This window comes from Eucyclogobius newberryi, unplaced genomic scaffold (assembly GCF_026437365.1).
Source record: "Eucyclogobius newberryi isolate DKJ021-1_F unplaced genomic scaffold, fEucNew1.0.hap1 SCAF_4, whole genome shotgun sequence".
NCBI classification, from domain to species: Eukaryota; Metazoa; Chordata; class Actinopteri; order Gobiiformes; family Gobiidae; genus Eucyclogobius; species Eucyclogobius newberryi.
Genome location: NW_027316056.1, coordinates 5,933,424 through 5,947,619, shown reverse-complemented (window position 1 = coordinate 5,947,619; position 14,196 = coordinate 5,933,424). Strand labels below are relative to the sequence as shown.

General features: G+C 42.5%; 1 protein-coding gene across 1 annotated transcript in view; it reads right to left on the bottom strand.

Annotated features, from left to right (window-relative positions):
- LOC140377342 (voltage-dependent T-type calcium channel subunit alpha-1I-like) overlaps positions 1–14,196 on the bottom strand; it is a 302,547-nt gene that overhangs the window by 101,754 nt on the left and 186,597 nt on the right. The window contains exons 15-19 of the mRNA XM_072462718.1: positions 11,185–11,330; positions 8,053–8,184; positions 7,186–7,256; positions 5,520–6,045; positions 3,764–3,864 (exon numbers count right to left, since the gene is read on the bottom strand). Coding sequence (XP_072318819.1) covers positions 3,764–3,864; positions 5,520–6,045; positions 7,186–7,256; positions 8,053–8,184; positions 11,185–11,330 — 976 coding nt within the window. The remainder of the gene's footprint in view (positions 1–3,763; positions 3,865–5,519; positions 6,046–7,185; positions 7,257–8,052; positions 8,185–11,184; positions 11,331–14,196) is intronic.

Here is a 14,196-nt window from a genome sequence, read left to right as displayed (position 1 = left end):
TTAGCTCTGTCAATGTGAAACGCATAAAGAGCTCAAATACTAATACAATTACTCATTTATGGACGGACAAATGGACAGACATATATCAGAATTGGATCATAAATACATTGGTTACGACATTGTATTTGATAGCAGTATATTCTAATGCGTTTGGCAGTGGGGTCCTGACCAGAAAACTAAATACTGACTAAATACATTTAACTTCCTCCAAATCATCCAAATGGATCCTTAGACAAGCCAAACCTTTACCTGACTATGATGATTCAGTTCCACCTTTAAACTATTATAGAACTGTTCTTTGTTTTAAGTGAAAGCAACGAGTTAGATCAAAACATCATGGTGAAGCAGAATCTGCTGCTCTAACGCAGATTGTCTTTGGTGGTGATTTTTATTGTCTACCTTCTTCCACAATGAACAATGACACTCGTCATGACCTCGTGACACATGGAAACAGACAAGTTTCTCTCACCTCAGAGTAGATTGTTTCACTCATTGATGCTTTTCAAAGTAACCTCGTTACTGCCCTGGAAAACTAACGTGTTTCGTCCCTGCACTATTGCGTTATAAAAGTGACGCATTAGTGTATTTTTGCATGACCAATAATGAACATTATTATTTAACCTTTCCCTTTGTGTTGTTCATTCACGCACAGCAAAACAATTGCTTTTTTCTCCACACTGAGATAACCAAACTAACACGTTACTGATTTGAAAAAGCAACAAAGGGGGTACTGGATTACATGGGTGCACGTAACTAACCCGTGACTCTCCTTGTTACACTATAAAGGTCATTTGAGTACTCTAATGCTCTGGTCTTAGCTGCTAAAAAAAGAAAAACAACCAACATGACATAAATATAGCTTTAAGAAGGATGAGTAATGAAGCCTGCGTAAATTCAGCCTGGAAGACCTAACTCCATCCATCTACATCAAGTCCACCATGGAAGGACCCCTCTCCCCAGCGCCATCATCGCACTCAAGCGGGCGTGGCCTGTCCGTCTGTGAGAGTCAGATCCCTCCTTTACCATGGACTCTCCCAGGTTTCTGCGCTTATCCCAAAGAGGTTATGCAGTTTTTCCTGGCCAAAGAAGCAGGGTGAAAGGTCAGGGGGCGTCTGCACCATGGCCCTCGCACCTGCTCCTCATCCCCAATCAACGCTCTCAGTGACTCCTCCCCGCTCCCAATCAGCACCAGGCGGTCGCATTTAAGCCCTCAGGCAGATGGCTCGGCCGCTCTAACCGTACTGCGACCCACCACCTCCCCAGCTCCTCCTCTGCATTCCCCTCATCCTCTACCTCCTCTTCACATCTACCACCACCAGTCTCCAGGCTCCGGGGGGAGACATCTAATACAAATAGATCATGGAGTGCCCATGATCGCAACGTCTTCCACCGGGGTCTGAGCGCCAAATAACTCTTGAATAAAGCTCGCTAAACAGTCCATTCTCGTGGTCTCTTTGTCTCTCCGGGGTGAATTCTCCGTTATTTCTTGTGGTGCGTTGTATTATAAGTCATAAGTCATCTTTTATACGTTGCATTATGACATGTTGAGCCAAGCGTGACATGTGGATCTCATGCGTATGTTTGAACTGTTTTGTAGAAACCAAAGGCACATTTCCACCTGAACAATCAAGTTTTCGTATCAGTATTCTCATAAGTATAAGTCATGATCTTATCTTTTCTGTTGTAAGTCTGGCTGTCACTCTCTTAAGCCCTCAAACATAAATCTTCTTTTGTCTCTGGAGCTTTTCTCCTGCTCTCACTGTCGCTGCGTCAGAGTCCCTGCTCCCGGAGAACAAATCAATGTGCTAATCAGAGCGCTTTTCTCCCGACCTGGCAACCCCGTCCCTTTATCTGGCAATCCTGTCGTCTCTTATCGATCGGACCCCACAGCAGCTTGGAGCTCACGGCTTTTGTTTGCCGGGGGGACACTTTCCGCATCACACACAAAGATATATTTAGTTCAGTCTGTGACAGAGTTGAGGACGTGAGTGTGGAGTTGTTTTCACTGTCACAGCGCGAGAGACGTGGCACAAATAACCGCACAGTCACAAATCAATACTCAACACGACTAGGCTGGAGTTTTTGTAGTATTTCTACTGGTCCGTGTACCATAGTATTCATGTCCTCCCACTTCTGAAAGAGGGTGGCATTCAGAGTTGATATTGATTAAAGAACCGGATCGAGATTTCAAACATGACACTCTGCATGAATGTTTATTTATGATACTTTTAGAGCAATGAGGGGCAGTAAGTAACAATTCTCAAATCAAATATCTAAATTCATTAAAACGTTTGGGAGACTGTAAACGTGACATTGACCCCTTTGTCTGGAACCATCTGTGGTTTATGAAGATTTAGTGACCAAATAATCAAACAGATAAATATGAATATGGAATATGCAAATGAGCCCTGAACAAATGAAGACACTAAATACAATTGTTCTACTACATCTACTTTTCTCGGTTAGATCTCAAGTTGATTCTAAGGTGATCTTAGCAGCCAAACCCGTGTAATATGAGCATTTATACCATACATGGCAAACTCAATTTGTGCTGTTATAAAGTAATCATTATTCATGGAGTGTAAATGACATATTTACATATTACATACATACCCAGTCCCGCAGCATGAGGTGTTGCATTCATAAAACATTCAACAACAAGGCGCTACATCAGGTTTATTATCAGCAGGAGAATGTCTTAATTGTTAAGTGTGATTATTCCATGGCTCCTTTATTAGTTCCACAGAGAATGATTGTTTCTCTCCTTTATTGCATTAAAGGAGGTCATTTTGTTGCTGTTGGAGTCAATTCATCTCCAAGTAACAATACAGAATTTCCTACATTACAATTCTGTGGTAGTTCGGGTCGGCTCCTCTCTGAAGCAGCCGACCCGCGACCCAAACACTCATCGAGCTATTAGGCCCGTTACCAAATGCCAAAGTGAACCGTACTTTGAAATGAAGCGAGTGGAGCTGAAAGGGAAAGGTCAATGGATTCCACTTTCACGGCTTTGAAAAGAACTTCAGAGTTTGAACCTTGATGAGATCTTTATTCTGTTGTTCTTTTTCCTTTGCGTTCTTTGGATTTGTGTGGCGCTTTCATTAGACGAGTTGGAGACATTGTAAACATCAAAGTGAGAGAGAGTTTACACAAATCTAACTGCAGTATTTACGATTAAAGATGCAACATGTATGAGAAGTAATCGCTTTGCCAAGAATGTTCCGCAGTGTGACATTAAACGTATCTTATTTCCGTGGACACAAGCAGGTGACAGATGGACCAGTTTAATGCCATACTGTGGAAAGTTCCGGAGCAATGACCGTCTCCATGGCGACAAGCAGGTGGCACTTTTTCACCCCTGTTTGGTTGAAATAAATACATAATTACAGATGAATAAAACATAATGATCGTTGCCTTTTGCATTTACCATTCAAAAATAAATTTAACAGTGAAAAGTCTTAAAAATGTTGCCTATAACAGGAGCTGGAACACATGAAAACATGTAGGCGTTTGTATCTCAATTTTAGATTAAATCGAAACATAAATAACAAGTAAAATAAAGTAAAATATATAGCAAAGAATCCATTTGTTTCAGTATTTATTATGCTTATGAAATTTAAAAGGGCATTTGCATCAAGTCAACGCAACCAATCTTAGAAGACTGCATATTCCCTCATTTGTTAATATATATTTGTAAATCACATGTGTTTTGAAGTATTATCTACTGTTCTGGTGGGCTGTTGTAGTAGTGTCGAGTACTGACTTGTTCCGCGGGGAGAAGAGGTAGACGGACCAGTGCTCTCGACTCTCGCACCAGTCGGGTTTGTACACCTCCATCATCTTCTGCACCCGGAAACAGATGCTCTAAACACACAACACAATGAGAAGAGGAGAATCAGAACGGGAGTGTGAAGTGATGACACACTTCCAGGTCCCAGCTGACTGTTGTCCCAGGACAGATTTAATGTTACAGGTGTTGTTAGCTCCACTGTCACGGTCAAATCTGCTCTGAAAGATGTAAAAACTACTCATAAACTCATGGCAGGGAATCATTTGTGTGCTCGTAATGCAGTAGGTAAGTGAGTAAACTGCAACGCTTTATAATGAACTAGCTGTGGGGTTTTTTGTACGTCGGTAATTTAACAGTAGCTAAACATTGTGGAGCACCTCATTCTTTCTTTGATAGAGCAGTACCATTATCTACACTTCCTTATCCAGGCCTGTATTTCAAGAGTAAAATGAGTTTTTAACATTATCACGGACAAAACAGCTGTTAGCCTAACCTAACATCAACTCAAGACACTGTTTCTATTGATTGCTGATGTATTTGTACAAAATAGAGCACATCAGTGTAGCATAGAGCCCCCCACCAGTGCCTCACACGCAATAATCCCATCAAATACACTGATATAACTACTGACCCTGGACCCGTAAACACATGCTCTGCACATACAAGGCAGAGAATAGTTTAAAGAATAAAACTATGGCCTTTCACCCTAAAGTTTCCAAATGTTCAAGTCTGTTTGTGTTCCAGGCAATGTGAGTGAAGAGTCTTGCCTAAGGACCCAGGACTGTCCCACAGATCGGAGCAGATCGGGGGATATGGCCGTGTGAGTGACGACTGGTATTGGTCTGTTGCCTGGATCCAGATGGATTTTCTCTGTACATTCTCTCTCTCATCACCACCTGCGTCTCAGGCCAGACTCACACTGAGCCATGCAAGGGTTTGTTTTCTTCAGTGAAGCATTTGAAACAGACGAGCTCATTGGTCATTATCATTTAGAACTAAATTGAACCTCTCTCACCTGACAACAGCGTTTTGGGCTTTGCTCATTGATTCGGTAGAAATCCTCAAATCCTTTCTTTTTTTCCGTGTAATTAGCCAAGTTTGTTTGGACACAGAGCTCATCTGTGTCCCTGATTGGCTAATCCACCTGTCAATCACGTCCATCTGCACTGGGGAGATGAAATGACCAAACTAACAACTAGAAAAAGTGTGGCTTGTAAATCACACAATATGTTGGTCTTGGCTAAACCCTTAATTCCGTTCAGTTTTACATTTTAGTACTTTATGTTATTTTAGATGCTTGTTGCTTGGGAGCAGAGGCACAGCTACTCAACGTGCAAGACAGGCAATTGCTTGGGGCCCCCTTGATCACCAGGGGCCCCCAGAGGGACGACGCATGAGCCCAATTTCTTTGACATATTGTCCTCAGTCATGGGTCCACTGACTAACTGTGACATTATTATAAGAACCATCTCATGTTTATAAGCGGATAAAGTGAGTTAAAAGAAGAGGGGGTGGAGTCTTTCTGGAAAGCCCCTTGTGATGTTTTGTGATGTTCCAGCGCCACTTCCTGGGAGAGACCCACTGGAGCTGAATCCCACACATTCCTGCTACTCCATCATTAGCTGTTTAGGTTCATGTATAACTTTATAAAATACGATTTGGAAATGCTGTCCGTCCATTATTTTCATTATTCATATGATACAAAACATGTATTGTCAGTTTTTCTCACATAGTCCGTCTCCTCGTCCAGGTCTGCTCGGTCTTTCTTGGCGTTCACTTGAGGATACACCTCCGAGATGAGCGTGGTGTGGTGCGCTTTCCCGTTGCAATCCCTGTGGTCCGTCCCAAACCCCCCGCTGCCGACCGTGGACCCCCCGGCGATGGATCCGGCCCCTCCTGTGCCCCCGGACCCGCTCCTCCGCCCCGAGTCCTGGGGGCCGTGGGCGAGGCTAGCAGCAGGATTAGCCACATTAGCCACATTAGCGGTTCTCAGCAGCTCGGGCAGCTCCAGAGAAAGCGCCCGCCTGTCCCGCCGGGTGCCGTAGTGGCGTGGCAGCGGAGGGGGCGGGGGCAGGGCAGCGTTGTGGTGGTGGTGATGGGGGTTGTGATGGGGGAGATGTGGTAACGCGGGGTGAGACAGGAGGGACTCTTGCTCCGGAGCGAAGGGGAACGGGTGAGGCGAACGGGTGCTGTGGACGCGCAGACTGCCCCCGACCAGACCATAGCTCCTCTGACTCAGACTGTTAGAGCTCGACCTGCAGGGTTGGGAGAGAGGAGAGAGGAGAGAGGAGAGAGGAGAGAGGAGAGAGGAGAGAGGAGAGAGGAGAGAGGAGAGAGGAGAGAGGAGAGAGGAGAGAGGAGAGAGGAGAGAGGAGAGAGGAGAGAGGCTCAAAAGTAATATCAGGGCTAGTTTAATTATTTCACTTGTATATGAGTAGATTTGACTTAAAGGACACATATTCAGCAAAATTGACTTTTATGAGCTTTTAATCATCAAAAACACAGTTGGAGTTGGATTCAGCTTCTTTCATGAATCCTGTTTACGAGCTCGTCTTCTTGCCGCCTTCTTTGAGCCTCACAAAAACACTCAGATTCTCAGATTTGTGACATCAGAGGGAGAGATCTGGAGGTCTCCTGTGCTGCATTTCTGACTCAAATCATGTTCATTACAACTGTGAGTTTACAGTTGTCGGGGCAAGCGTTTAGTGTAGTTCCCTCTGCTGCCAGTAGATGTCGTGCTAACACAACAAACGTTTTTTTTAAATAAAGAGAAAAAAAAAGTAATGTATTAACAAAATAGTAAATCAGGTACAAATTATGCTCAACAAAGCTAATCTAGAAAGAGTCTTTGAAAATAAATGCATGTGTTATTATTTATGTGTAAGTGGGAAATTACATGTAATACAAAACACTAATTATCCAAAGTAATATAGAAATATACATAACTTATTTGTAATTCTCTACATAACCTATTGTATTGAGGTCTGGGGCAACACATTTAAGACTAACATAAAACCAATCTCCACTTTGCAATGAGCTATACATCACACACAAAGGTTTAAGGTAAAAAAAAAAAGATTATTAAAAAAGAAATTTAGAACATTAGAATATTATGACACTTTGCATCTGTTATTGTACCATTTTCTTTCGCTTTCTGTGACTAACAAATGACTTACGAAAGCTTCAGCCAACACATTTTCGATGCTTGTCAAGTGTTATTGTTTCTGGAAAAATGTCTGAACACACCGAAATAAATAACCAATCAATCAATCAATCAATCAATCCTGACTGAGGGAATGTAATGTAAGATTTTCAATACCCTCATAATTTGAACTTCTAAAACATGAATCCTACACATTCAATAATCGATCGACCCAGTTTTGCAATGTTTTTACCTCCGGCTCCACCCAGTATGTGGAGGTAAAGGGCGCCCCCAGTTATGGTAGTTGGAACTGCGGCCGTGGCGCTGTAACAGAGATACAAACACATGTTTATGAAAATATTCTCACCTGAATCTCGCCCTCTGACTCTCCTTCTTCAGTGTTTCCTCATGTCTTCGAGCCAAACCCACACTCAACTACAGCTGTAACCTCCATCTTCTATCCTCGTTTTCATTTCACATCACCCACAACTTCATCAACATAACTTATTAGTTCATATTTGCTGCAGCCTCATTTCCCTTTCATAGAAACAGAACCAGTCTGTTTGTTGCCGTTCCTCTGATGCTCTCAGCGTGGTAGGGCTAATTATATGTTTAAGTCGGGAAACGTATGCCTCACAGCGAGAGCCTGAGACGCTGCCACATGGGAAAAACCTGTGTACAACGTGTCTCTATAGAAACGGAGCGACGACGAGCGAGCAGCGTGAGGCGCCGTGCCACAGGAGAACAATGAGAATGGGTTTATGCAGAGCGCATGGGTGAGGGACACAAATGTTGGTGCCACATTCACATGAGAATATGGTATGTTAGGTCTTATCTTAACTGCTGAGATGTTATTACTTCACTTGGAACGTTCATAAGTTTTTACCTCTACTTCCAGTTGTTTACACAGAGCTGTCAATCTCGACAGAAACTATAGGATGTATTTCTGTCTTTACCAGGGACAATGCAGTGGTAGTTACAGAGCACAGTCTGCTGCTGACGCATGTGCTCATTTTAAACTCTGGCATTGGTCAGGCATTTCTACAATAACATTCAAACATTAAACTCTATAAATACACTTCATTCAACAGCATCATTTCACTCACTGACTCTTCTTTACAAGCTGGTACACTTTAAGATTGTTTTCAGCCTTCAGTCTGGAGGTGAACATTTTGAGCTCAGAAACGCTCTTGGTCTCTGTGCGAGTTCCACCGTTCACACAGAGCTCCTTGTTGACCTGCGGCTGTTTGGTCTGTGGATAAATGTCCGGAGGGGTTCAGGGGCCAAATCATCGATATAGTTGAATATTCATTTGAGAAAAGCTTCCCAGAGAAAGGTGCATTGTGGACTGTTTTTTGCACAGAAACATTGAACATTTTACACAAATCCACCAACTTGACATGATATTTTAGCAGTGGGACTTGTCTCTTCTTCTCCACTGAGCGGAATGTGTTTCTCATGGGTCAGCAGCAGTCACAAGTAAAAGTGAATAAAGCTGGGGACACACTTTCATAGAGTTTTAGAATGTTGTGGAGGGTTCACACGAAGGATGTGCAAGTATTGCTATATCAATACCCAAACATTATTTTTTTTGTATCAATCTCATGGAATGAAATATAGATACTAACTCAAATGTGTAGTAAAGGCCTGCGGAGGGTATATTTTCCAACTGCCCGGGTTCTGGACACGTTTGAGCACAGTATTTATGTCTGGAAACTTAACAGCCACAGAATGGACTGGTCCATCTACGTCATGTGATTAGCCCCAGATATTTATCCTACTCTGAGTAAGCCCTGCCCACTGGGCGGAGCCTCCTGATAATAACCTGTCCTGTTTATCTATTTCTTTGCACTGTGAGTTTCACCTGAAACCGATACTCTTTGTTACCACAACAGCACTGCAATAGGTCCTAGAAATCCTATTGTTAGCTCTCTGCAACTCCCTCATCACTGATGAGTACCTGATTAGCATCAGAATGCCCAGGGCTGCTGTACAAGCTGCTGTCACTGCCAGAAGATTGAACCTTAAACCTCCATTTCTGTTCAAAGAGGGATTCTCTTTTTTTAACAAAAATGGCCTCCTTTGAAAGAGACGACTGAATCTTTATCTATATCGTGATATTTCGTTCTGAACATTGACGTTGTATCGATCAGCTGATGGAGCGTTTTATTCTAATTTGTTTTTCATACATAATACGCATGAAATGCTCAGCGTTTCACTCCTTTGCGATGTCACGGTGGAAACAGTTTCTTATGTGTTTACAGCGCCCCCTGTCTGCAGCGCACCTCCACAGGTGAATGCAGGATTCCCAAAATGCTTGGTATCGTATCAATAAATGCTTGGTATCGTATCGAGAAATGCTTGGTATCGTATCGATAGTAAAATGTGTGGTATCGCTCATCCCCAGCTGACACTCGAGTGGACTGAGAGCGATTATAGACACACTTCAAAACACAGATCATGAGCTCATGGTCTATGATGAATTATGAATGTGGCCAGAGCGATATCAAAACTGGGTTTTAGTGTAATTAATACTTTATTTATTGTGGGACTTTTCCTGACTTTTCATTGGTTAAATTGGTTCTGGCCATTTATCGTCACTCCGGACGATAAACCTGTGGACAGAGGTGAAGAATGTTTCCGTTTGGTGTCAATTTGATCAGAGAAAACCCTGTGTGATTTGCAGCTTCTTTAAACAGACGGCTGCAAAGGGAAGAGGAGGAAATGCAGTAAGTGCCATCATTTATGTTTGACGCACTTCAGCTCTGGTTGTAAGTGTAAAAGTGGTGTGTGGGCCATTTGGGTATCCCTCTCTCTTGAAACGATAAAAATAGAAAACGTTAGTCCAGATGCTGTTTCCACTGTCTCCTCCGCTGCAGAAGTGTCAGTAAACACGCCGCTGCACTGGAGCACGCTCAAAATCTGACTTCAACTCAAACATGTTCAAACGACAGGGACTGGAGTCTAGTCGCCTCGTCCCGCTCCACACGGTTTGATTTGAACGTGAGTCCAGACGTAACTGGTCCACACTACGAGACTGAAGCCGCTGTAAAGATACATTCAAGTAAAACATTGGAAATATTATGAATCTGCCTGATAAAGAAGAACAAATATGTAGTTTTGAGGTCAGAAAAGCTAAACTTACACCATAGTTTGACACATAACACCAGGCCCAAAAACAAAGTAACAGCAGCTTCATACCGGGCTCCTCATTCCAAATGTTCCATGTCCTGACCCAAACATTTAGCCCTTAATCTCTGGTCCAATTAGTTGTGTTTCTGTCAGCAGTGACTGTGAAAGGCTCTGTGCACTGTTCATAATGACTCCACTGTCCACGGCGGCTTCAGACTCCATTATTCAACCAGCTCTGCAGTTTGTGCTCCTAATGATGAGTCTGACGGACCTTTCAGCGTCGACCCGTGTGGCTCACGTGTGGCTCACGTGTGGCTCACGTGTGGCTCACGTGTGGCTCACGTGTGGCTCACGTGTGGCTCACGTGTGGCTCACGTGTGGCTCAGGTGTGGCTCAAGCTGGCTCTGGGTCACGTGAGACATTTTGTGCAGGGAAGGCTTTACAATAGAAATAGTGGGTGAGTAAGAACTCAAGTCACTAAGTCTAAGGTTGATATATTTGGCATGAACTGACTTGATGATGATGAAGGTGATGGACTATGTCAAAAGGTCGTCATCTGGACAAAGTCTTAGAAACACATTATTTTGAATCTGGGGAACAGGTCTGAGTAACTTTACCCATGTTCCCCTGGTTTGGGCCATTCCCGTCCTATTCCGACTGAACCTCCCTCCCACTGTTAGCAGCGAGTAGCATCGGAGTGGCTAATTTTCTCACTTGACAAATGTGAGAAAACACCGCTGGAAACAGCCGGAAAATTATACCGTAGACCACCATTTCTGTTCAAATAAGGAGTCTCTTGACCTCCTTTCCTCCTCTTTCAAACCAACCTTTCTTCCTACTCCCTAATTATTAAAAGTATTGCTAAGACCACCTCAGTTGAATCAGTTTGCTCAATTTTGTTCCAAAGAGACATTGGTATATCTCGGTCTCTTTTTCCTTTTGCGCGCTCTGTTCAGGGACTGCAGGTGGCAAGGAGCTCTCTTTGTTAAACGTGGTGCAAAGAATCTTTTATAATATTAACAAGTTCGGTCCCTGACGAATAAAAAAGGACACTGTTTTGATTTGACAGTAACTACAGTGTTTCTGAGTAACTGGTCTCATGTATTTACTGTGTCCTCACCAGAGACATGGACCTCCTCTCCAGGCTGCCTTTGCTCATGATGCTGGACTTCCTGGACTCTTCGAAGCTCCGCCTCTCAGAGCTGTATGACCCCCGTGACCCCAGCTCCAGGTGACCGTTCGGGGTCAAAGTGCAAATCCTTGGGTCTAGAAACAAAGAGGGAAAAAAGCGTGATGAGAAAATAACACAAGCGGTGGCCGTGTTTGAGGCGTTGTTGATGTTAAAAATGCTAATCGGAAAATAAGCTCATCACTAGTTCTTCTTCATGGAGTTTGTTTTTGTGGGGCTCAGGTCGCTTGTTTAGGGCTTTTGTTTGTGTCTCGTGTTGCTCCCTGAAATCTGGCCAGTCTGAGTAACACAGGGAGGAGGTAGAGACGCTCCTTTGGCATGAATATGACAGGATCCTTTTTAGACGGAGACACATGAATGAAAGTATAAACTCCTCTTTGTGGAACATTTACGGATAAATGTACTTTGGCAAACATAAAAAGCAAAGGTTCTCTTCATTTCTAAATTTAGTTTGTCTGTGAAATCCATCTGTCTGCATGTTCTCCCTGTGTTACTGTGGCAGAGTGGTTAACCCGTCCCCTCCGGGCAGCAAACAACATCAGCTACAACCACAAATACTACAACAACTACCACAACAACTACTACCACAAGAACAACTACAACAACTATTCAAACGATAACTACTAAATCTACTACAAGAACAACAGCTACAACAACAACTACTACTACTAAGAACAACTACAACAACTACTACTACAACGATAGCTGCTATATCTACTACAACAACAACAACAACAACAACAACAACAACAACAACAACAACTGCAACAATAATTACTACAAGAACAACAGCTACAACAACAACAACTACTACTAAGAACAACTACAACAACTACTACTACAACGATAACTGCTATATCTACTACAACAACAACAACAACAACAACAACAACAACAACAACAACAACAACTGCAACAATAATTACTACAAGAACAACAGCTACAACAACAACAACTACTACTAAGAACAACTACAACAACTACTTAAACAACTGCAACAAATACAACAACTACTATAACAAAAATAACTACTTTACTTCTTGAATCTACAGAGAAAATAGTGATGTTTTCTTGCACTTGAGTTGAGTTTGAAATAATTGAATCAGTACAATATTGTCAATAAAGTAATCAATGAATGGAGTGTCAGAAAGAGCAGTACAATCCACCTACATTTACAAAATATAATCCAGCCCAAATTCACCAAATACCAGGATATAATGATCTGCACACGCTGGAGTTTCGACTGAAAATAACACGATTTTCAAAAGGCTTCAATTTCAATAAAAAGCACAGCAGATACAATCTCCATTTTCTGAAAACCATTTTTAATTCATTTGAACCGTGAGATGAAACATGTGGATCCAAACAGCAGAACTGATTCATTTTTTATCTCTTTCCTCTGTATCTTTGTATGGAAGTTTGTGAGCCCATCTGCCTGTGCGGATCCTTCTCATTCTTTGAAAATGTCACAGAATTGAATTTGACAGACGAGTTTATCGTATTCATCTGAAAAATCTGGACAAAACCCAAAAAAGCACTACAGAATTCTGCTCCCATTTCAATATTTATGAGAAAAGACTTTGTTGTGAATGTAAAACACCAGATGTATGCATTCTGTCCGCTGGCCGTCAGTGTTGACCCTCTAAGGCTGCTGTAGTTTGTTCAAGTTGAGAAGAGAGAAAGAGTTTGAATCATTAAAACATGAGATAAAACTTGACAGGTCATAGTTTGGGGCTGTGGTTCCCTAGATACTGATTCCCGGGTGGTGCGGGGCCTTTCTGTGTGGAATTTGCATGTTCTCCCCATGTCTGCTGTTTCCTCCGGATACTCTGATTTCCCCTTCCACTAAACACATGTAAGTCCTGGCCCCTCCTCTCTGGGGCCAGGACTCCCCTTAAACAGAGGTGCTACATCTCAGGGGCACTTTCCTGGTTAAATAAAGTAAAATATAATGTGTAATATTTAGTATGAGCAGTTTCCTTTCTTTGGATTGAAAAAAGGCGTTAAGTTAAGTTAAACTTTAATGTGTCCTGTGCATTTGACCCATCCTTCAGTGCTGCGCAGGTAAACTTGTCAGGCAGTGCAGCGCTTGCGGACCTTCTCCAGATCTTTGTGCTCGGCGTGGTCAGGACTGTAGCAGGAGGATTTGACCTGGTGTATGTTTTGGGTTTCTGTCTGAGTTTCCGGACTAAACTCACCAGATACGGGAGAAACAAATAAACTCCACACAGAAAGGCAAAGGCATCAAACCTGCAACCTTCTTGCTGTGAGGCTGGAGTGCTAGTGTAACGTGCCACCATCATATGACATCACATAACATCACATGACATCACATGACATCACATGACATCACATGTCATCACATGTCATCACATAACATCACATGACATCACATGACATCACATGACATCACATGACATCACATGACATCACATAACATCACATAACATCACATGTCATCACATAACATCACATGACATCACATGACATCACATGACATCACATAACATCACATGTCATCACATGTCATCACATAACATCACATGACATCACATGACATCACATGACATCACATGACATCACATAACATCACATGTCATCACATAACATCACATGACATCACATGACATCACATGACATCACATGACATCACATGACATAACATAACATCACATAACATCACATGACATCACATGACATCACATGTCATCACATGACATCACATGTCATCACATGACATCACATGACACCACATGACATCACATGTCATCACATAACATCACATGACATCACATGACATCACATGACATCACATGACATCACATAACATCACATGTCATCACATGACATCACATGACATCACATGACATCACATGACATCACATGACATCACATAACATCACATGACATCACATGACATCAAATAACATCACATGACATCAC